Raw genomic sequence first — 22,240 nt, forward strand, 5'->3', positions numbered from 1 at the left:
GCCGCAACTAGAGAAAGCCCTCGCACAGAAACGAAGACCCAACACAGCCATAAATAAATAAATAAATAATAAAATTAAAATTAAAAAAAAAATTAAAAAAAAAAAATATGGCCCTGGGATGGGCCTGCCCCCTCCTCTTCTCCCTCACCCATTCAAGTGTCAGGTGGGAAGGAGGCATTACCAAAGCTCCAGACAGGTTTGTGGATTCCCAGATCAAAGGGAAAGAGCAAGAATAACCTAGCAGAAAAATGACTGTGAGGTGTGCCCAGCAGATAGATACTGAGGGTATGGTCCCTGTGGGAGCTGGAGTGGCAGGAGGTCTTTTACATCCCTGGTGTTGGCCATCGCAGTGATGCCAGAATGGACAAATGGTGACCAGAGGTCAGACTCAACCTTGTACTCCCACCCGCAACCTCTTGTCACTTGAACATCCTCCAGATATTCAATGCAACTCTGGGAAGTGTGGGAGAATTCACACTCTGAATTCACAGAGATTAATTTCTGCTGCATTGGAAGAATGCTCAAAACAGAAATTAGGTTATAGAAAAACAGACTTCTGGGGACTTCCCCAGTGGTCCAGTGGTTAAGACTCCACACTTCCCCAGTGGCCCAGTGGTTAAGACTCCACGCTTCCCCAGTGGCCCAGTGGTTAAGACTCCACACTTCCCCAGTGGCCCAGTGGTTAAGACTCCATGATTCCACTGCAGGTGCGGGTTCGATCTCTGTTCTAGGAACTAAGATCCCACTTGCCACAGGATGCGACCAAGAAAGAAAGAAAGAAAAAAGGACTTCTGTACTCCCTTCCATAGCTCAGCTGGTAGAGCAGCGGCCTGTAGAAAAACAGACTTCTTGCATGGTTCAGTTTGCTGACTGGCATTCATTTTGCTGCAGTTGTATCTGTATTAGATAGTCATACTTCAGATAGAGTGAAGAAGGGAACAGTACTTGAAACTTACAAACAGAAATCTAGGGGAAAAAAAATTCATTAAAGACAAATTGTCCCTTTCAACTTGGCCCCTTCATTTAACGCTACCATATTCAAAGGACGTCCCTGGTGGCGCAGTGGTTAAGAATCCGCCTGCCAATTCAGGGGACATGGGTTCGATCCCTGGTCGGGGAAGATCCCACATGCCGCAGAGCAACTAAGCCCCTGTGCCATAACTACTGAAGCCTGTGTGCCTAGAGCCCATGCTCCGAAACAAGAGAAGCCACCACAATGAGAAGCCTGTGCACCACAACCAGGAGTAGCCCCTGCTCGCCGCAACTAGAGAAAGCCCCCACGCAGCAACAAAGAGCCAACACAGACAAAAATTTTAAGAAAATAAAAATAAATGTTATCATATTCATTGAGGTCATCCTATTTTGTGTGTATAGCCCCATGTTTATCTTTGCTTGAAAATTCCTGGACCTTATTCCTCATGAGTTACGTGACCTTCTGCTTACTCCCCTCGGAGTCTCTAATTATGTTAAACTTTTGTCCTGGGACTTGTTTATTTTGAAGCAGAAGCTGTTAAGATGGGAGTCATTTATTGGTGCAAAAAATACTCCTGTCCAACATGAACTAGAATATTCTTTTCATGATTCTTTTTTGTGTGCTCTACACTCCATAGCAACTCCTTATTCTTACTTATGTAGTAATATCTAGTCTCCCATATGTCACCTGTCAGGGAGGAGCCAGGGACGACCATCCAGATAAGGCAAAAACAAACTGCGTGAGGGACGGGACCACCAAGCCAATTTCCTCGAAAAAATGTTGCCATTTGAACCTCTGGAGACTCAGTGGCCCAACCCGCCCGACAGCTGGGTGGGTGGGAAGGTGGTAGAAGGTAGTGGAAGTAAAGAAACCAATTACAACTCTATTTCAGCGGTCCAGGAAATAGTTAATGGTGTTTTGGACTAAGATGTAATGTTGAGACATACTTGATTTAGGAATATACTATATTTTGAAAGTAGAACCAACAGGATTTGGATGTAGGGTATGAGGTAAAGAAAAGGGTCAGGTCTGATGCCCATGCAGGCCACACTTACCTGGAATTTCACATGAATGGATAAAATGTGCCTGAAGGTGAGTTTAAAAACTGAAACTCGCCAACTAGAAGCCAAAGAGGAAAAAGAAAAAGGAAACTTGAAGGAATTTTTTTTTTAACTTAGTGAAAAGTGAACTTTTCATGCACTCAACAACAACAAAAACCTCCAACTAATCAACTAATCAAGTGACTTAAACTACCATTAAAGATCCACATAAAGCATGAAATTGCATCTGATTTAAAAGGTATTGGGTTGGCCAAAAAAGTTTGCTCAGGTTTTTCGTAACATCTTCCGAAAAACCCAAGTGAACGTTTTGGCCAACCCAATATATGCAAAACCAAAGTCCCCAAGTTAGTACTGAAAGCCAGCTGGTTTTCCTGCTCCATAAAGAGAGTTCAAAATGCAGTCACCTCTCTTTGAGACCACCTAGAGGGGTGGGATAGGGAGGTTGGGAGGGAGGCGCAAGAGGGAGGAGATATGGGGATATATGTATATGTATAGCTGATTCACTTTGTTATAAAGCAGAAACTAACACACCATTGTAAAGCAATTATACTCCAATAAAGATGTTTAAAAAAAAAAAATGCAGTCGCCTGATTATAGTCAGCTAGGCCCCCTGGTGGTAAATAGAAAAAGTACCTCTGGGTAAATGTATGCTCAGTGGTCTGTGCTAATTTTGCCCTGAGCAAATGTGAGGTAAGCCAACTTATCTTTTTTATGTTATATCCCTCCTTTCTCTTGATGCCTAACTCACTTCCACCAAGACTATCACCAGCATCCAGGGCTCCCATGCAGCACCCCATCTAAAGTCTATATCCTAAGAAATAACATTGCATTTTCCTGGGACTCTTTATATATATATTTATATATATATATATATATATATATATATATATATATATATATATACACACACACACACACACATACACACATATATATATATACACATATATATATGTATATATATATATATATATCTTTACTGGAGTATAATTGCTTTACAATATTGTGTTAGTTTCTGCTGTACAACAAAGTGAATCAGCTATATGTATACATATATCCCCATATCCCCTCCCTCTTGAGCCTCCCTCCCACCCTCTCCTGGGACTCTTGAAAACATCCTTTTATGTCTCATTTGTTAAGACAACTCTTTGTGACAATGTGCAGCAAAGGGTCAAGTACTTTAAATTTGCCTTCTCAATAATGTAGTGTTTTTAAACTAAATACAGATTTTTTTTCTCATGAAGAGAGAATAGTGTAAAAATTTCAGATAGGACTAGTGATGAGAAAGGCATACCGATCAGAAGAATATTGTTGAAGATATGAAAAAAATAAAGATTTCTCATCATGCCAGGCTATCCTGGTAAGCATGGTGCCCACGATATTCCCTATTTAAAACTAGGCTTTTCCACTCCAACACTCCCTTCACTTGCTCCCCCTCAGGGCGAATGGTGATTGTCCCAATCTCCTGATCTAGAGAAAACAGTGCATGGCGAGCGGGCCAGATGGCCAGGGCCCAAGGGAAAATACGGCTGTTTTGGCTTCTCCAGGCAAGATGCGGAGGACAGCTCGCAGACCTGGAGCCAGGTTTTCACTGCAAACGATACAGGAAGGGTCAATTATATCTTGCAACAGTCACCATGGAGACAGGGAGATCAGCTCGGTGCTTTGTGACCACCTATAGGGGTGGGATAGGGAGGGTGGGAGGGAGACGCCAGAGGGAGGGGATATGGGGATGTATCTTTACATATAGCTGATTCACTTTGTTATGCAGCAGAAACTAACACACTATTGTAAAGCAATTATACTCCAATAAAGATGTTAAAAAAACCCAAAAACTTAACTATCAACTTCACTTTTGTGCCCAGAGCTCAAGCAGAGAGAACAGGGAGACGCCAGGTGCTGACAAGTAGCAACGACCAAATTAGAAGGCACATACGGATGGGGGCGCTGGTGAGTACGCCAGCTCTCAGGTTTGACATCTGAAAAAGGAGAGAAAATGGTCTTAATGCTCCAATGGGAGTGCTAAGCTTTATCTATTATTCCTGAGAAAACCCTAACACATACTAGTGCTAGAGCCATTCCTGTTCATTTAAGAGCCTGTGTGTTAATGGGCTTTTTGTTCTGTAATATCTGATTCACTTATGTGGCTGCGTTATAAAGGGGTGTGTTCAGAGGTCCCAACCAAGATGTAAAATATTTTTTTTCAAACAAAACTTTTTTTTAAGAGCAGTTTTAGGTTCACAGCAAAATTGAGTGGAAGGTACAGAGATTTCCCATATACTCCCTGCTGGCACAGATTCATGGCCTCCCCTGTTATCAACAAAAGGGGTACATTTGTTACATTGATGAACCAACATTGACACATCATAATCACCCAAAGTCCCTGGTTTACGTTACGGGTCACTCTTGGTGTTGTACATTCTATGGGTTTGGACAAATGTATAATGACATGCATCCATTATTATAATATCATACAGAGTATTTTCACTGCCCTAAAAAATTGCTTTACATAGGGATTTAATTTTTAAAATAAAGCTATTTTTGTACACGTAGAAAAATACTGAAATTTGATTTTTTAGTTCCAAACTAAAATTTTTCTTCACTTCCTTTTCCCACTCTTGTCTAAGAATTACACATGCCAGGCAAATGTTCCAATGTTTTGTTTATTAAACAGACTTTCTTGATATAATATATTTGAAAGTTTAACCTTCTCTGAAAGGTTAAAAAAAGGTCAAATAGTTATAATATTTTCTTTTTATTTTATTCCTTGCTCCCTTTCCCACCCCACCCTCCATGTCTCTTTTATTCTAGGGACATAGTTTCTAGGTATCATTTTATATGCTGTGTTGTGATGTAGTACAGTTTTGACTGAAAAGGTCCATGTGGAACCATAAGAGTGAACACAGAGGGGGTTAGGTAGCAGCTTCTACCACCCGTATCCTGGCCCTCATTAAACTTTGGTAATGGAATCGTCCCTTGTCTCATCTGCCCTCCATTCAAGGACTGTGCGCTGTAGGAATGGGGTTGTTTTGCTCACTATTGTATCGCTAGCACTTATAACAATGCCAGAGACCACAGTGGACACACAATAAATTTTTTTTTTTCATTCAGCCAAGAAAATTTATTGATCTCTTACCAAATTTCAGGCACCATTCTTCAGTACGATTTGTAGGCATGTTCAGGAAACACAGCAGTGATTAACACAGATGAATATACCCTCTCTTGAGTTCATCTCCAGAACTTCCTCTAAGTGTTTTCTTCTCTCGGCCTGAAGGTTGGTCAAATGAGTTTCCTTCTCTGCCAGTGACTGCTGAGTGCAGGACAGCTTCGCCTTCATGGACTCCAGCTCCTGTTTTACCTTCTCCATGGCCATCAGTAACTCCTCTACCTGTCCGCGAGCGCCAGGCTCCTCGGGGCGGCCCGCCCCGGGCTCTGCGTGACTGGCCCCCTGAAGCAGCGGCGGAGGCAGCGGCCCACTGTTTGCGCCGCACCGCCTCCTACTACAATAAATATTTTTTAAAATTATGGAATAAGCTGCTGTTTTGTGAGATCTTTGACTCAGGGATTCCTAACTGCTTACCTCTCTCTTTTAGACCAGCTCTCTAGATTGCCTACTTGAACAGGACATGCAGGAACAGGGCTGGTCTCATCACTGGCCACTCACTCTCCCTACAGCGAGAGCCACATTCAGCTAACTGCTTTCCGAGAGATAGCAGAAGTTTCTACGAATAGTCTGCAGTAAATCAAAGAAACCATAGTATTTTTAAGCTGGAAGAAATCTTGGGTCTATGTGGGCTACAAGAAGCAGTAGCTGAGTATGGAGTTTCCTTCTTTTTGTTATTTGGTTGAGGAACTCTTAAGACAACAGCAGGTTTCACTGTGTCCTGTAGAGGTAGAAATAGGGATACAGCCATTTGCCTTTTTCTAGGAACATGGTGTTTACCAACTTGCTATTGGCATTAAGAGTAGTCTGTTCACGTGAATTTCCAAAGTGAACTGTTTTTCAGAATTGTTCTCAGAAAGCAATACCTGTTTCTGACCTCAGGGCAACTGAGCAAGTCAAAAGAAAAAAGAGAAGGCAAGGAGGAATGTTTCCTGGGTGTCATCACAACACACCTGGCTATATCCATCAGTGGGAATTTACACTTTCCAGTATCAGGTATGAACCACTCCCAGAGTGGATCTTGCACTTAAAATAGTATAATTTGTTTATTAATATTAAATTACTAGGAGGGATTCCATCGAAGTCTCTTTTAAAACGTACCTTTCACTTTTTAAAGTCAATAATACAGATTTTGAGTACAGTAAATTCTGAAAGTTGGCAAGTGTCAGGTACTATGTGCCATGGATGTTACAAAAAATAGAACTACTGTCCCATTTACATTGTAATAATTCTCATTTGCTCTTTCTGCTAAGCTTGATCCAAATTGTGTGGCTTTTTAGTCACTGGCATTTTGTGTCAAGAAAGAAATTCTGGTGCCAAAAATAAATTGCATTCAACTTGGAATTTTATAAGATTATTCCATTTCCAGCAGTATGGCAGATTAGACGCCCTAAATGACTCTCACAATAGAAACAAAGAGATGGATAAAAATAGGAAGAAAGTAAGAAATATTCAGACCTTCTAACCAAGTAAAAGCCCTCTCTGACAGAAATTAACAGCCTGACTTTCACAGGGACTTATAACCTGAATTGTGATTTACAATTTGTCACTGTGATAAAAACAAAACAAAACAAAACAAAACTTAAGATGACAATTTTATTCCAAGTGGTGATATTGTCTCCTAAATGGTTGCCAGAAGAGAGTAAAATCCAGGACTCAAAAATTCCCATACATAAAGATCCAAGGAAGAGGAGTAACTCAGCTGAATATCACAAAGCATAAGGAAGCAAGGCACCATGAAAAAGAGATAGCAGAAACAACAGGGGAAAAAGATCCCCAAAGGCTTCTGATGTTGGAATGATTAGACACAGAATATAAAATAACTATATTTAATGTTTAAATAAATAAAAATGAATATCCAAAATATGAGTAAAGAACAACAGACTCGGGAGAGTTCAAGATGGCAGAGGAGTAAGACGTGGAGATCACCTTCCTCCCCACAAATACATCAGAAATACATCTACATGTGGAACAACTCCTACAGAACACCTACTGAACGCTGGCAGAAGACCTCAGACCTCCCAAAAGGCAAGAAACTCCCTACGTACCTGGGTAAGGCAAAAGAAAAAAGAAACAACAGAGACAAAAGAATAGGGACGGGACCTGCACCAGTGGGAGGGAGCTGTGAAAGGTTTCCACACACTAGGAAGCCCCTTCGCGGGTGGAGACTGGGGGTGGCGGACGGGGGAAGCTTCGGAGCCACGGAGGAGAGCATGGCCACAGGGGTGCAGAGGGCAAAGCGGAGAGATTCCCGCAGAGAGGATCGGTGCCGAGCAGCACTCACCAGCCCGAGAGGCTTGTCTGCTCACCCGCCGGGGCGGGCGGGGGCTGCGAGCTGAGGCTCGGGCTTCGGTCGGATCGCAGGGAGAGGACTGGGGTTGGCGGCGTGAACACAGCCTGAAGGGGGCTAGTGCATCACAGCTAGCCGGGAGGGAGTCTGGGAAAAGGTCTGGACCTGCCGAAGAGGCAAGAGACTTTTTCTTCCCTCTTTGTTTCCTGGTGCACAAGGGGAGGGGAATAAGAGCGCCGCCTAAACGAGCTCCAGAGACGGGCGTGAGCCGCGGCTATCAGCGCGGACCCCAGAGACGGGCATGAGACGCTAAGGCCGCTGCTGCCGCCAACAAGAAGCTTGTGTGCGAGCACAGGTCACTATCCACACCGCCCCTCCTGGGAGCCAGCGCAGCCCACCACTGCCAGGGTCCCGTGATCCAGGGACAACTTCCCCGGGAGAACGCACGGCGCGCCTCAGGCCGCTGCAACGTCACGCTGGCCTCTGCCGCCGCAGGCTCGCCCCGCATCCGTACTCCTCCCTCCCCCCGGCCTGAGTGAGCCAGAGCCCCCGAATCAGCTGCTCCTTTAACCCCGTCCTGTCTGAACGAAGAACAGATGCCCTCAGGTGACCTACACGCAGAGGAGGGTCCAAATCCAAAGCTGAACCCCGGGAGCTGTGCGAACAAAGAAGAGAAAGGGAAATCTCTCCCAGCAGCCTCAGGAGCAGTGGATTAAAGCTCCAAAATCAACTTTATGTACCTGCATCTCTGGAATACCTGAATAGACAACGAATCATCCCAAAATAGAGGCAGTGAACTTTGGGAGCAACTGTAGACTTGAGGTTTGCTGTACATGACTGAATGGTTTCTGGTTTTGTGTTTATCTTAGTTTAGTATTTAGAGTTTATGATCACTGGTAGATTAGCTTATTGATTTGGTTGCTCTCTTCTTTTTTATATAGATATATAGATATATATATTTTTTTCCTTTTTCTCTTTTTGTGAGTGTGTATGTGTATGCTTCTTTGTGTGATTTTGTCTGTAAAGCTTTGCTTTTACCATTTGTCCTAGGGTTCTGTCTGTCTGTATTTTGGGGTTTTTTTACATAGTTTTTAGCACTTGTTATAACTGGTGGATTTGTTTTTTGGTTTAGGTTGCTCTCTTCTTTCATTCTTTTTTTTTTTATTACTTTTTAATTTTTTATTTTTAATAATCTTTTCATTTTTTATTGTAATAACTTTCTTTCTTTTTATTTTCTTTTTTCTTTCTTTCTTTTTTTCTCCCTTTTCTTCTGAGCCATGTGGCTGACTGGGTCTTGGTGCTCCAGCTGAGTGTCAGGCCTGTGCCTCTGGGGTGGGAGAGCCGACTTCAGTACATTGGTCCACCAGAGATGTCCCAGTTCCACATAATATCAAATGGCGAAAATCTCCCAGAGATATCCATCTCAACACCAAGACCCAGGTCCACTCAACAACCAGCAAGCTACGGTGCTGGACACCCTATGCCAAACAACTAGCGAGACAGGAACACAACCCCACCCATTAGCAGAAAGGCTGCCTAAAATCATAATAAGGTCACAGACACCACAAAACACACTACTGGACGTGGACCTGCCCACCAGAAAGATAAGATCCAGCCTGATCCACCAGAACACAGGCACTTCCTCCACCAGGAAGCCTACACAACCCACTGAACGAACCTTAGCCACCGGGGGCAGACACCAAAAACAATGGGAACTACGAACCTGCAGCCTGCGAAAAGGAGACTCCAAACACAGTAAGTTAAGCAAAATGAGAAGACAGAGAAACACACAGCAGATGAAGGAGCAACGTAAAAACCCACCAGACCAAACAAATGAAGAAGAAATAGGCAGTCTACCTGAAAAAGAATTCAGAGTAATGTTAGTAAAGATGATCCAAAATCTTGTAAATAGAATGGAGAAAATACAAGAAACGTTTAACAAGGAGTAGAAGAACTAAACAGCAAACAAACAATGATGAACAACACAATAAGTGAAATTAAAAATTCTCTAGAAGGAATCAATAGCAGAATAACCAAGGCAGAAGAATGGATAAGTGACCTGGAAGATAAAATAGTGGAAATAACTACCACAGAGAAGAATAAAGAAAAAAGAATGAAAAGAATTGAGGACAGTCTCAGAGACCTCTGGGACAACATTAAACACACCAACATTCGAATTATAGGGGTCCCAGAAGAAGAAGAGAAAAAGACAGGGACTGAGAAACTATTTGAAGACATTATAGTTGAAAACTTCCCTAATATGGGAAAGGAAATAGTTAATCAAGCCCAGAAAGTGCAGAGAGTCCCATACAGGATAAATCCAAGGAGAAACACGCCAAGACGCATATTAATCAAACTATCAAAAATTAAATACAAAGAAAAAATATTAAAAGCAGCAAGGGAAAAACAACAAATAACATACAAGGGAATCCCCATAAGGTTAACAGCTGATCTTTCAGCAGAAACTCTGCAAGCCAGAAGGGAGTGGCAAGACATATATAAAGTGATGAAAGGGAAGAACCTACAACCAAGATTACTCTACACAGCAAGGATCTCATTCAGATTCGATGGAGAAATTAAAACCTTTGCAGACAAGCAAAAGCTAGGAGAATTCAGCACCACCAAACCAGCATTACAACGAATGGCAAAGGAACTTCTCTAGGCAGGAAACACAAGAGAACAAAAAGATATAAAATAACAAACCCAAAACAATTAAGAAAATGGTAATAGGAACATACATATTGATAATTACCTTATATGTAAATGCATTAAATACCCCACCAAAAGGCATAGACTGGCAGAATGGATACAAAAACAAGACCCATATATATGCTGTCTACAAGAGACCCACTTCAGACCAAGGGACACATACAGACTGAAAGTGAAGGGATGGAAAAAGTTATTCCATGCAAATAGAAATCAAAAGAAAGCTGGAGAAGCAATTTTCATATCAGAAAAAATAGATTTTAAAATAAAGACTATTACAAGAGACAAAGAAGGACACTACATAATGATCAAGGGATCAATCCAAGAAGAAGATGTAACAATTGTAAATATTTATGCACCCAGCATAGGAGCACCACAAGACATAAGGCAAATGCTAACAGCCATGAAAGAGGAAATCAACAGTAACAAAATAACAGTAGGGGATTTTAACACCCCACTTTCACCAAAGGACAGATCATCCAAAATGAAAATAAATAAGGAAACACAAGCTTTAAATGATATATTAAACAAGATGTACTTAATTCATATTTATAGGACATTCCATCCAAAAACAACAGAATACACTTTCTTCTCAAGTGCTCATGGAACATTCTCCATGATAGATCATATCTTGGGTCACAAATCAAGCCTCGGTAAATTTAAGAAAATTGAAATCGTATCAATTATCTTTTCCGACCACAATGCTATGAGACTAGATATCAGTTACAGGAAAAAAATCTGTAAAAAATACAAACACTTGGAGGCTAAACAATACACTACTTAATAACCAAGAGATCACTGCAGAAATCAAAGAGGAAATCAAAAAATACCTAGAAACAAATGACAGTGAAAACTCGATGACCCAAGACCTATGGGATGCAGCAAAAGCAGTTCTAAGAGGGAAGTCTACAGCAATACAATCCTACCTCAAGAAACAAGAAACATCTCAAATTAACAACCTAACCTTACACCTAAAGCAATTAGAGAAAGAAAAACAAAAAAAAAACCCCGAAGTTATCAGAAGGAAAGAAATCATAAAAATCAGATCAGAAATAAATGAAAAAGAAAAAAAGGACACAATAGCAAAGATCAATAAAACTAAAATCTGGTTCTTTGAGAAGATAAACAAAATTGATAAATCATTAGCCAGACTCATCAAGAAAAAAAGGGAGAAGACTCAAATCAACAGAATTAGAAATGAAAAAGGAGAAGTAACAACTGACACTGCAGAAATACAAAGGATCATGAGACATTACTACAAGCAACTCTATGTCAATAAAATGAACAACCTGGAAGAAATGGACAAATTCTTAGAAAAGCACAACCTTCCAAGACTGAACAAGGAAGAAATAGAAAATATAAACAGACCAGTCACAAGCACTAACATTGAGACTGTGATTAAAAATTTTCCAACAAACAAAAGCCCGGGAACAAATGGCTTCACAGGCGAATTCTATCAGACAGTAAGAGAAGAGCTAATATCTATCCTTCTCAAACTCTTCCAAAATAAAGCAGAGGGAGGAATGCTCCCAAACTCATTCTATGAGGCCACCATCACTCTGATACGAAAACCAGACAAAGATGTCACAAAGAAAGAAAATTACAGGCCAATATCACTGATGAACATAGATGCAAAAATCCTCAACAAAATATTAGCAAACAGAATCCAACAGCACATTAAAAGGATCATACACCATGATCAAGTGGGGTTTATCCCAGGAATGCAAGGATTCTTCAATATACGCAAATCAATCAATGTGATAAACCATATTAACAAATTGAAGGAGAAAAACCATATGATCATCTCAATAGATGCACGAAAATCTTTCGACAAAATTCAACACCCATTTATGATAAAAACCCTCCAGAAATTAGGCATAGAGGGAACTTATCTCAACATAATAAAGGCCATATATGACAAACCCAAAGCCAACATTATTCTCAATGGTGAAACACTGAAACCATTTCCTCTAAGATCGGGAACAAGACAAGGTTGTCCCCACTCACTACTATTATTCAGCATAGTTTTGGAAGTTTTAGCCACAGTAATCAGAGAAGAAAAAGAAATAAAAGGAATCCAAATTGGAAAAGAAGAAGTAAAGCTGTCACTGTTTGCAGATGACATGATACTATACATAGACTCCTAAAGGTGCTATAAGAAAATTACTAGAGCTAATCAATGAATTTGGTAAAGTAGCAGGACACTAAATTAATGCACAGAAATCTCTTGCATTCCTATACACTAATGATGAAAAATCTGAAAGAGAAATTAAGGAAACACTCCCATTTACCATTGCAACAAAAAGAATAAAATACCTAGGAATAAACCTACCTAAGGAGAAAAAAGACCTGTATGCAGAAAACTATAAGACACTGATGAAAGAAATTAAAGATAATACAAACAGATGGAGAGATATACCATGTTCTTGGATTGGAAGAATCAACACTGTGAAAATGACTATACTACCCAAAGCAGTCTACAGATTCAGTGCAATCCCTATCAAACTACCACTGGCATTTTCCACAGAACTAGAACAAAAAATTTCACAATCTGTATGGAAACAGAAAAGACCCGAATAGCCAAAGCAATCTTGTGAAAGAAAAATGGAGCTGGAGGAATCAGGCTCCTGGACTTCAGACTATACTACAGAGCTACAGTAATCAAGACAGTATGGTACTGGCACAAAAAGAGAAATATAGATCAATGGAACAGGATAGAAAGCCCAGAGACAAACCCACACACATATGGTCAGCTTATCTTTGATAAAGGAGGCAAGACTATATAATGGAGAAAAGACAGTCTCTTCAATAAGTGGTGCTGGGAAAACTAGACAGCTACATGTAAAACAATGAAATTAGAACACTCCCTAACACCATACACAAAAATAAACTCAAAATGGATTAAAGACCTAAATGTAAGGCCAGACACTATCAAACTCTTAGAGGAAAACATAGGCAGAACACTCTATGACATAAACCACAGCAAGGTCCTTTTTGACCCACCTCCTAGAGAAATGGAAATAAAAACAAAAATAAACAAATGGGACCTAATGAAACTTAAAAACTTTTGCACAGCAAAGGAAACCATAAACAAGATGAAAAGACAACCCTCAGAATGGGAGAAAATATTTGCAAATGAAGCCACTGACAAAGGATTAATCTCCAAAATGTACAAGCAGCTCACGCAGCTCAATGTCAAAAAAACAAACAACCCAATCCCAAAACGGGCAGAAGACCTAAATAGACATTTCTCCAAAGAGGATATACAGATTGCCAACAAACACATGAAAGGATGCTCAAGATCACTAATCATTAGAGAAATGCAAATCAAAACTACAAGGAGGTATCACCTCACACCAGTCATAATGGCCATCATCAAAAAATCTACAAACAATAAATGCTGTAGAGGGTGTGGAGAAAAGGGAACCCTCTTGCACTGTTGGTGGGAATGTAAATTGATACAGCCACTATGGAGAATAGCATGGAGGTTCCTTAAAAAACTAAAAGTAGAACTACCATACGACCCAGCAATCCCACTACTGGGCATATACCCTGAGAAAACCATAATTCAAAAAGAGTCATAAACCACAATGTTCATTGCAGCTCTATTTACAATAGCCAGGACATGGAAGCAACCTAAGTGTCCATAGACAGATGAATGGATAAAAAAGATGTGGCACATATATACAATGGAATATTACTCAGCCATGAAAAGAAACGAAATTGAGTTATTTGCAGTGAGGTGGATGGACATAGAGAGTGTCAAACAGAGTGAAGTAAGTCAGAAAGAGGAAAACAAATACCGTTTGCTAACACATATATATGGAAGCTAAAGAGAAAAAAAAAGGTTCTGAAGAATCTAGGAGCAGGACAGGAATAAAGACACAGACGTAGAGAATGGACTTGAGGACATGGGGAGGGGGAAGGGTAAGCTGGGACGAAGTGAGAGAGTGGCTTGGACATATATACACTACCAAATGTAAAACCGATAGCTAGTGGGAAGCAGCCACATAGCACAGGGAGATCAGCTCAGTGCTTTGTGACCACCTAGACGGGTGGGAGAGGGACGGTGGGAGGGAGGAGACATGGGGATATATGTATATGTATAGTTGATTCACTTTGTTATAAAGCAGAAACTAACACACCAATGTAAAGCAATTAGACTCCAATAAAGATGTTTACAAAAAAAAAAAAAAGAACAACAGACTCAAAAGATGAACAAACAGATTTTAAAGAGAACCAAACAACTGACATGTACACACTGCTATATTTAAAATAGATAACCAACAAGGACCTAGTGTATAGCACAGAGAACTCTGCTCAATACTCTGTAATAACCTAAATGGGAAAAGAATTTGAAAAAGAAGAGATACATGTATATGTATAACTGTATCACTTTGCTCTACACCCGAAACTGACACAGCCTTGTTAATCAACTATACTCCGTTATAAAATAAAAATGTTTTAAATAAAATAAAATGCATGAGCAAAACATAAATAAATAAATAAAACCAAGCAGAATTTCTAGAGGTCAACAATTGAATTAATAAAATATCAATGGACAGGAATAATTGGTTAGCTACACCTGAGGAGAGAATTTGAGAACTGGAAGAAAGACACAAAGAAGTTCAGGAAATATCCCAGACAGAAATGAACAATATGAAACAGAAGTTAAAAGACATGGAGTGTAGAGTGACGTCTAACTATCATTCCAAAGTGACGTAATAGAATAGGTTAGAAATAATATTTGTCAGGATAATGGCTGGGAATTTCCCAGAATGGTTAAAAGACACAGATCCAGGAAAACCAAACCAAATGAAAACAAAAACAAAAAGCAGGATGGAAAAACATTCCATACCTAATCACAACCGCAAAACATCAAAAGACAAAAAGACTTCAACAGTCCACAGGGAGAAGACGCAGCACGCACAATGGAATAACAATGAGGCTGACCACGGACTTCTCAACAGTAGTGAGACAAGCCAGAGGTAGTAGAATATCTTCAATAGACTGAGATAAAACAATTGACAATCTATTACCTTTAAGAAAATAATTTTTAGACAAATAAAAACTGAGAAACTTTACCACCAAAGAGCTCACTGAAGGAATATTAAAGGAAGGACTCTGTTGCTAAAGAAATGGTGATCAAAGACATTGGTAATATATGGGTAAAATACAGCAACATCGATGGTTTATAATAATTGGCTACATTGATTGTCACGTAATAAAAATCAATGGGAATAATTGACCTAAAAGACCATTATAGTAGCTCATAAATAGTGAGGGGGTGATCAGAATTAAAACACTCTAAGGTCTTTGCAAGTTTTGGAAGGCAAAAATATTGAACAACTATAAACTCTGACAAGCATTCACGTTAAAATAATCTGAGGGACTTCCTGGTGGTGCAGTGGTTAAGAATCTGCCTGCTAATGCAGGGAACACGGGTTTGATCCCTGGTCCGGGAAGATCCCTCATGCTGCGGAGCAACTAAGCCCGTGTGCCACAACTACTGAGGCTGCGCTCTAGAGCCTGCGAGCCACAACTACCGAGCCCGCACTGTAGAGCCCGTGAGTCACAACTACTGAGCCCGCGTGCCACAACTACTGAAGGCCTTGTGCCTAGAGCCTGTGCTCTGCAACAAAGAGAAGCCACCGCAATGAGAAGCCCGCACGCAGCAATGGAGACCCAACACAGCCAAAAATAAAATAAATTAATAAAATAAAATAAAATAATCTGAATAACCACCAAAATAAAAGACACAGAGCTTATTATTTCCAAGTTAGTATATGTGAAAGACTCAAATAAGAGGAGGAAGGGAAAACTCAATGAATTTGAAAGACAGCAATAATAAAGAGGGGAGGCAGGAAAGGCAGCACAAAGAGAAAGGACATAATAAGACTTATTTCTACAATCCTAATATTTTAATAACCACAATAAAGGAAAATGTATTAAATTTTCCCACTAAATAAAAAAGCAAACGTCAGTCTGGATTTTTTTAAAACCCACTGTGTAAAGCTGGTACTTACAGAATGTTTGAAAATCAAACTGATAATCAATGAAATAAATCATTTAGTGTTTGTGTTTTCCCTGAATTTTCTAGTTTTAGAATCAGGCTACAGTGAAGTGGCCCCCAAAGTCACTGTAAATAAGCAGTTACTAGGCAACCGCTGCACACAGCACATCTAACTATGTGCTGCTGAAGTTCTGAGAGAAGAAAAAGAAGCAACCTCGAATCTTTTTAAGATCAAAACTTAATGAATTTTCTAGCCATAGTTTTTTGACTTGTATGATTTTTAGATCTTGCACATGAAATATACTTTTCTTTTGGAAAAGTACGTTAAAATCAAGATTTTAAGAATGAGATCATTCTCTATTGTTTATTTCTTCGATCACCCTGTTCACCAACAAAAGGAACACAGAATCTAAAACTCTGGCAAAGTTATTCTATTATTTATATTCTAATTGTTATCATTTGTTGCAGAGAATAGAGTCCATTAAGTTCCTACCTATTTAAATGAACAGGACTTCCCTGCTGGCACAGTGGTTAAGAATCCACCTGCCAATGCAGGGGACACAGGTTCGAGCCCCGGTTTGGGAAGATCCCACATGCCGCGGAGAAACTAAGCCCGTGTGCCACAACTACTGAGCTTACGCTCTAGAGCCCGCGTGCCACAACTACTGAAGCCCGTGCGCCTAGAGCCCATGCTCCGCAACAAGAGAAGCCACCGCAATGAGAAGCCCACACACCGCAATGAAGAGAAGCCCCTGTTCGCCGCAACTAGAGAAAGCCCGCGCGCAGCAACGAAGACCAAACACAGCCATAAATAAACAAACAAACAAACAAACAAACAAATAAATAAATGAACAGTAGCTTTCTGACGGACTCAATCACATATTCTCAAGCTATCCAGTAAATCTGTTCAGGGTTTCTTTAACAGTGTGCGTCATGAAATGGAATTTGAAGTGCTCAGTCTCTTCGACCCTCTGGAGTCACTGAAGTGCTTCCAACTAAGACAGCCAAGTCAGCAAGGGTAGTTACTTCTGTTAATTCTCTTATGATTGCCACAGGGAGAAGGATTCACTTTAGTAAGTTCTTGAGGCCTATTACTACAAAATCATAAAATGTAAGAATCAAAAGAGACCATAGGAAACTTCTGGTCTGACCCTCTCTAATGGAACAACTGCAAAATCTGAGACCATGAGAAAGGAAGTGATTCTCCCAAAGTGTACTAGCTGATTAATTGTGAAAGGGACAAGAACCCTTTGACTCCCTCCAATTCAAAGAGCTTTCCATTCACTCCCCCACTTTCCATTTATCATTTCTGTTGATAAAGCCTGAAATGCCTAATAAGCAGAGTACAAACTGTTCACTGGAAGGAGCTTTCTGTTCTCAGGACTCATCAGAATGATGGATTCTAACTTTCTTGGGTCACTGATTCCAAGATGCTACAGGGAAACAGCTGGCAGTTTGTCCAGGTCCACATTCCCTTTCTGAGACATATATGCATTCCCTCCTGGCACCACCATCCTATTCACAGGGAGTTCAAAGGGTGGACCCCAGCAGATGTGGGAAACATGCTGGGTGGCAGTCATGCTCATACAATCAGCTAATTTCCCAAAGGCAGCTTCAAATGTTGCTAGTGCTTTGCCACATTTCCCCCCAGTCATTTTTTAGTGAAATTGTCTTTTTATATTTAGACAAGATGAAACCCTTCCTTGATGTTTACTTTTACTCTCTTCATGTGAAAGAATGCTGGAGATATTAAAGAGGGTCTAAGATAAGTAACTAAAAAGCCTAAAGGACAGGAAGTGGTTTCTTTGCAGGAGTTGAGTGAGCTGGGGATGTTTACCTAAGAAGAGACAGCTAAGTGGTGACTTAAGTGCAGAAAAATACGTTAAGGAGGAATTGCCTCATTAAAAAGCAAAGTGCTAATCTTTAAGGTAACTTCAAATTCGGGGTTCTGAAATGTTATATTGCCACTAGAAATAATAACAAACTGTATATTTGATAAATTCTATATTTATATGATTAACTCTATCAATGTGTTTTACAAAGTGTTTGTGGCATTTTGTAACTCTATTAGCAATGTATGAGAGTTCCAGTTTTCCCACATCATTGCCAGCATTTGATACTGTCAACTTAAAAAAAATTTATCATTTTGGTAATTATGTGCTTTTTATATCCTAAGAATTCTTTGTCTAATCCAAGGTCATAAAGCTTTTCCCCAAGTTTTCTTCTAGAAGTTTTATAAGTTTAACTCTTATATTTAGATATAACCTTGATCTTTCAAACTAAAATTAAGTGCAAGGCACAAGCCAGGGAATGGGCTTAGGAATACTTTGGCCAAAAAAAAAAAAAAAAGGAAAGCATGCGCAACAGTTATTAAAGTGAGTAGTATTTTATTTTGTTTTTGCAATTTACAAGTAAAACCAATAATCATTTCAATATTTCTCAACATTCTGTGTGTAATACACACAAGCAGGAATTGTGGGTAGGGAAGAATCTCAAGAAGTAGTAGACCCACTGACTTTTTCCTAATGTGTTTCCATTTATTTAAAGAGATGAGACATGAGAATTTAAATAATAGAAAATGTTTTTAAAGCAGCACACATTTCACTGAGAAACATAAGGTATAGACCAGTGATTCTCAACAGGGAAGGAGCCATATCCTTCTGTGGAGACATATCAGAATCACTGGGGAGACTCTTTCAAATTATACCCCCATACCTACGTGCTGCAGTTCTGGCAAAAACCCTCCCTTTTCCCATTGAGAATAATGCATATTGAGGCACTGTTACAAAAGGGCATATTTTAACTCTCAGATAAGTTGCTTTGGGAAAAGCTGTGGATCACTGTTGTAAGTGCTTTGGGAGTTGTGTACTGAAGATTCATGGATGGTTTTAAACTGGGTCTTAAAGCATAGGGTTTGGATAGACAAAGAGGACAAAGATCATTTCAGGTTTGATAATTGGTAGAGAGACAGGAAAATGACCAGGAGTTGTTTACTTTCCCCTGGATCACAGGTTAATGCAGGGAGATAAGTCTGGAAGGATAGATTAGGGTTAAACTGTGGAATATAAACTCCATAAACGTAGGGGCTTTGCCTATCCAGTTCACTTCTGTATGGCCGGCACCCACAATAGTACCTTGCACATTAAACAGGCCCTCGTGAATGTTGAATGAATGAAGTCTTGACTGTCAAATTAAAAATTTAGGACATTATCTTCCAGCATCTAGACAGTGGAGAATAACTGAAGAGAGTCATAGAGACATAAGCCTAGAGCCCCAGCAAGAGATCAAGACGAAGCTATAGGTATGAGAAGCTAAGGTATAGAGAGAAGGCAAAAGTCAAGAACCAACAACCAGGAAACATGCAGAGAGAGGATGAGACTAAAGAAAATAAGAGAGAAGGGCTGTTAGATAATAAAAACAACGAACATAAAATGTCTCTTTATAATTTACAAACTCTTCCATATGCATGCTAACAGGTGAGACAGGCAAAGCTTCTCCCATTTTACATAGACTTCAGTGGTGGAATAGTAATAATAAAACATTACCAACCTAAAGATAAGAAAAGAACCAAGCCTATCACAGAAACTAAAAGTAATGTTAAGAATAAGGGGTGAATCAGTCTGGACAATCAGGAAACTGGAAACACAGTAGTTTGAACAGGGAAGGTTTTATGTAAAGAATTATTAACTTAAAGCAGGAGAGTAGCTAAAAAAAGGTGTAAAGAAGACTCTAAGGGTACCTAGGGCTGCTGGAGAGTGCCTAAGGACGAGAAAACTTGGGGGAAGGCCCACTCTCCAATAGTAGGGCTTAGATCTCTTTAGAGAAAAGGATGGTTGCTACCCACGGGATGGCAGGGAAGTTCACTGGCTTGTCTGATGCAGAGCTGGTCCACGGTCACCAGGCAGCAGGAGACAACCTCCCGGGGTACAGATGCGCCGAGGCTGGTGGGAGGATGCACAGACAGGGTCTGGGTGCCACTGCTGACACGAGGTCTGGAACACACCAGCGTCCAGGCAGGAGGGTCATGGTTAGTGGCCAACTGGGCCTGGGCTGGACTGCGAGGTCACCACGGGACAGTGTGAGGCTGGTGCAGAGCGCACTGGATGTCCGCTTCCACACACAACCTTGCTGAGCCCTGCAGCAGGAGCTACCGAAAGCAAAACAGCGCCCGGAAACCAGACGCCTCCTTCTTCCTGCAGTGTCTCTCCAGTGCCCTCTACTGGCCAAGCTTAACATCGTGTTCAGCATAAAGAAGAAACGCTACAGACACTAGTCCGTTGGGAGCTGAAAAGGAATACATTGCAACTAGGGCCGTGGGTTATTCCACATTTTCCGGAGTGCTTGTACATGACTGGGCTGTTCTATAACAAGTTCCAGAAACGAGAGGAGGCTGGACGCGGGGTGCTGGGAGAGGACTGAGGTGGGGTGGGGAGGGGAAGGAGTACTGATGAAGTGGCAGGTTAACACGCAACCCGAGAGGAAAGAGAGATTTGATGTCCCAGCACGTCCATGTAAAACCCCAGAAAACAGTAAAAGCCGAGACTGGGTCTCCTCCCCAAACCTGGGCTTTCCCCACAGCAAGAGGCACTGAGGATTTTGACCTACCAGCCCCGAGTTATTTGCTCACCTCTCTGGCCAGAGAGATGGGTGACTACGATTGGGAGCTCCATCATTTGGTCATGAGGTAGGCGAGGGAAATTCTCCCAAAGGGAGGTTGTTATGACCAAAAGAGGGACAGGGGTGCTGAGAAACCTCTGATGTCTATTATGGGGGCACAGATGAAAATGGGAATAAGGCTATCTCTGCAGAAGGCTTTTTGTTGCTGTTTTTTATTTGTTTTAACTGTCTTATTACATTAACTCATCCTTTTATGAGCCCTGTATTAATCTCTAGGTACAGCTGGATGGAGATCACTAAAGGAAGCCATGCAAGGCAGACTCTATGTCAAAATGCATCAGTTGTCTCCCTCTCTCACTTGTACTTTCACCACAGAGCAGTGATTTTTTTTGTTTGTTTGTTTGTTTTTTCTTTTTTAAATCCTCATCCTGCTTTACTGCTCTATGGCATTTAACATTTTTTTTTTTAAGTGGGATGAATATCAGGAGTCCCACTTTTTTTTTTTTTTTTTAATTTATTTTTGGCTGCGTTGGGTCTTCGTTTCTGTGCGAGGGCTTTCTCCAGTTGCAGTGAGCGGGGGCCACTCTTCATCACAGTGCGCGGGCCTCTCACTATCGCGGCCTCTCTTGTCGTGGTGCACAAGCTCCAGATGCGCAGGCTCAGTAGTTGTGGCTCACGGGCCCAGCTGCTCTGCGGCATGTGGGATCTTCCCAGACCAGGGCTCGAACCCGTGTCCCCTCCATTAGCAGGCAGATTCTCAACCACTGCGCCACCAGGGAAGCCCAGTGATGTTTTGAGATAGTGGGAATCTTTAATTCTCTGTTGATGCAAATGATAGGTGAAAACAAAAGGATTCTAAACCCTAAACATTGCTCTGAAGATAGATAAGAAATACTAATCGGTTGAGCAGTTTGCGGTTCAGTAAGGTGATATCCAGTTACCCAAGTGGAGCTAACTATACGGAAGCCATGGATACCAGTAAGAAACGCACGGGAGCGGACCTCGCCGGCACCCGTCAGTCCCTGGACTGGATCCGAAGAGTTTCAGCAATACCACATCTTGTGCTGGTGCTGACCTCTGTCTCCATGCATGGGCTGGCTGTGACAACTCACTATTCGTGTGCAGAGACCCGAGTTCTTCAGGGCGTGCCAGACACAGCTGCTATCATTGGAAAATTATTCTATTATCCAGTTTCTCCATATGCCTTCCAAGGGAAAATAAGTCAGTTTCAGGTAAGCATCTAAGTATCTCTAACCAATCTGTTCAGCATCGTGTTTTGTAGATATTAAAAATAAACAGGGTTCAAGCTTTCCAAGTAGTCCCCGTAACCCTGTAATAATTTATATGTAGGTGTCTCAGGACACTATCCAAGAAAATGAAAGTACTTTTAAAGGCTCACAAATAACGAGCTACTGTA

At 40.8% G+C, this 22,240-nt stretch overlaps 1 protein-coding gene across 1 annotated transcript in view; it reads left to right on the forward strand.

The window, feature by feature from the left end:
• Positions 1-17,062: 17,062 nt before the first annotated feature.
• The window catches only part of LOC309609978 (dystroglycan 1-like), a 135,192-nt gene continuing 130,014 nt past the window's right edge, over positions 17,063-22,240 (forward strand). The window contains exon 1 of the mRNA XM_082352293.1: positions 17,063-22,055. Coding sequence (XP_082208419.1) covers positions 21,792-22,055 — 264 coding nt within the window. The 5' untranslated portion in view covers positions 17,063-21,791. The remainder of the gene's footprint in view (positions 22,056-22,240) is intronic.

This window comes from Balaenoptera borealis (genome assembly GCF_965194805.1).
Source record: "Balaenoptera borealis genome assembly, chromosome: 13".
NCBI lineage: Eukaryota > Metazoa > Chordata > Mammalia > Artiodactyla > Balaenopteridae > Balaenoptera > Balaenoptera borealis.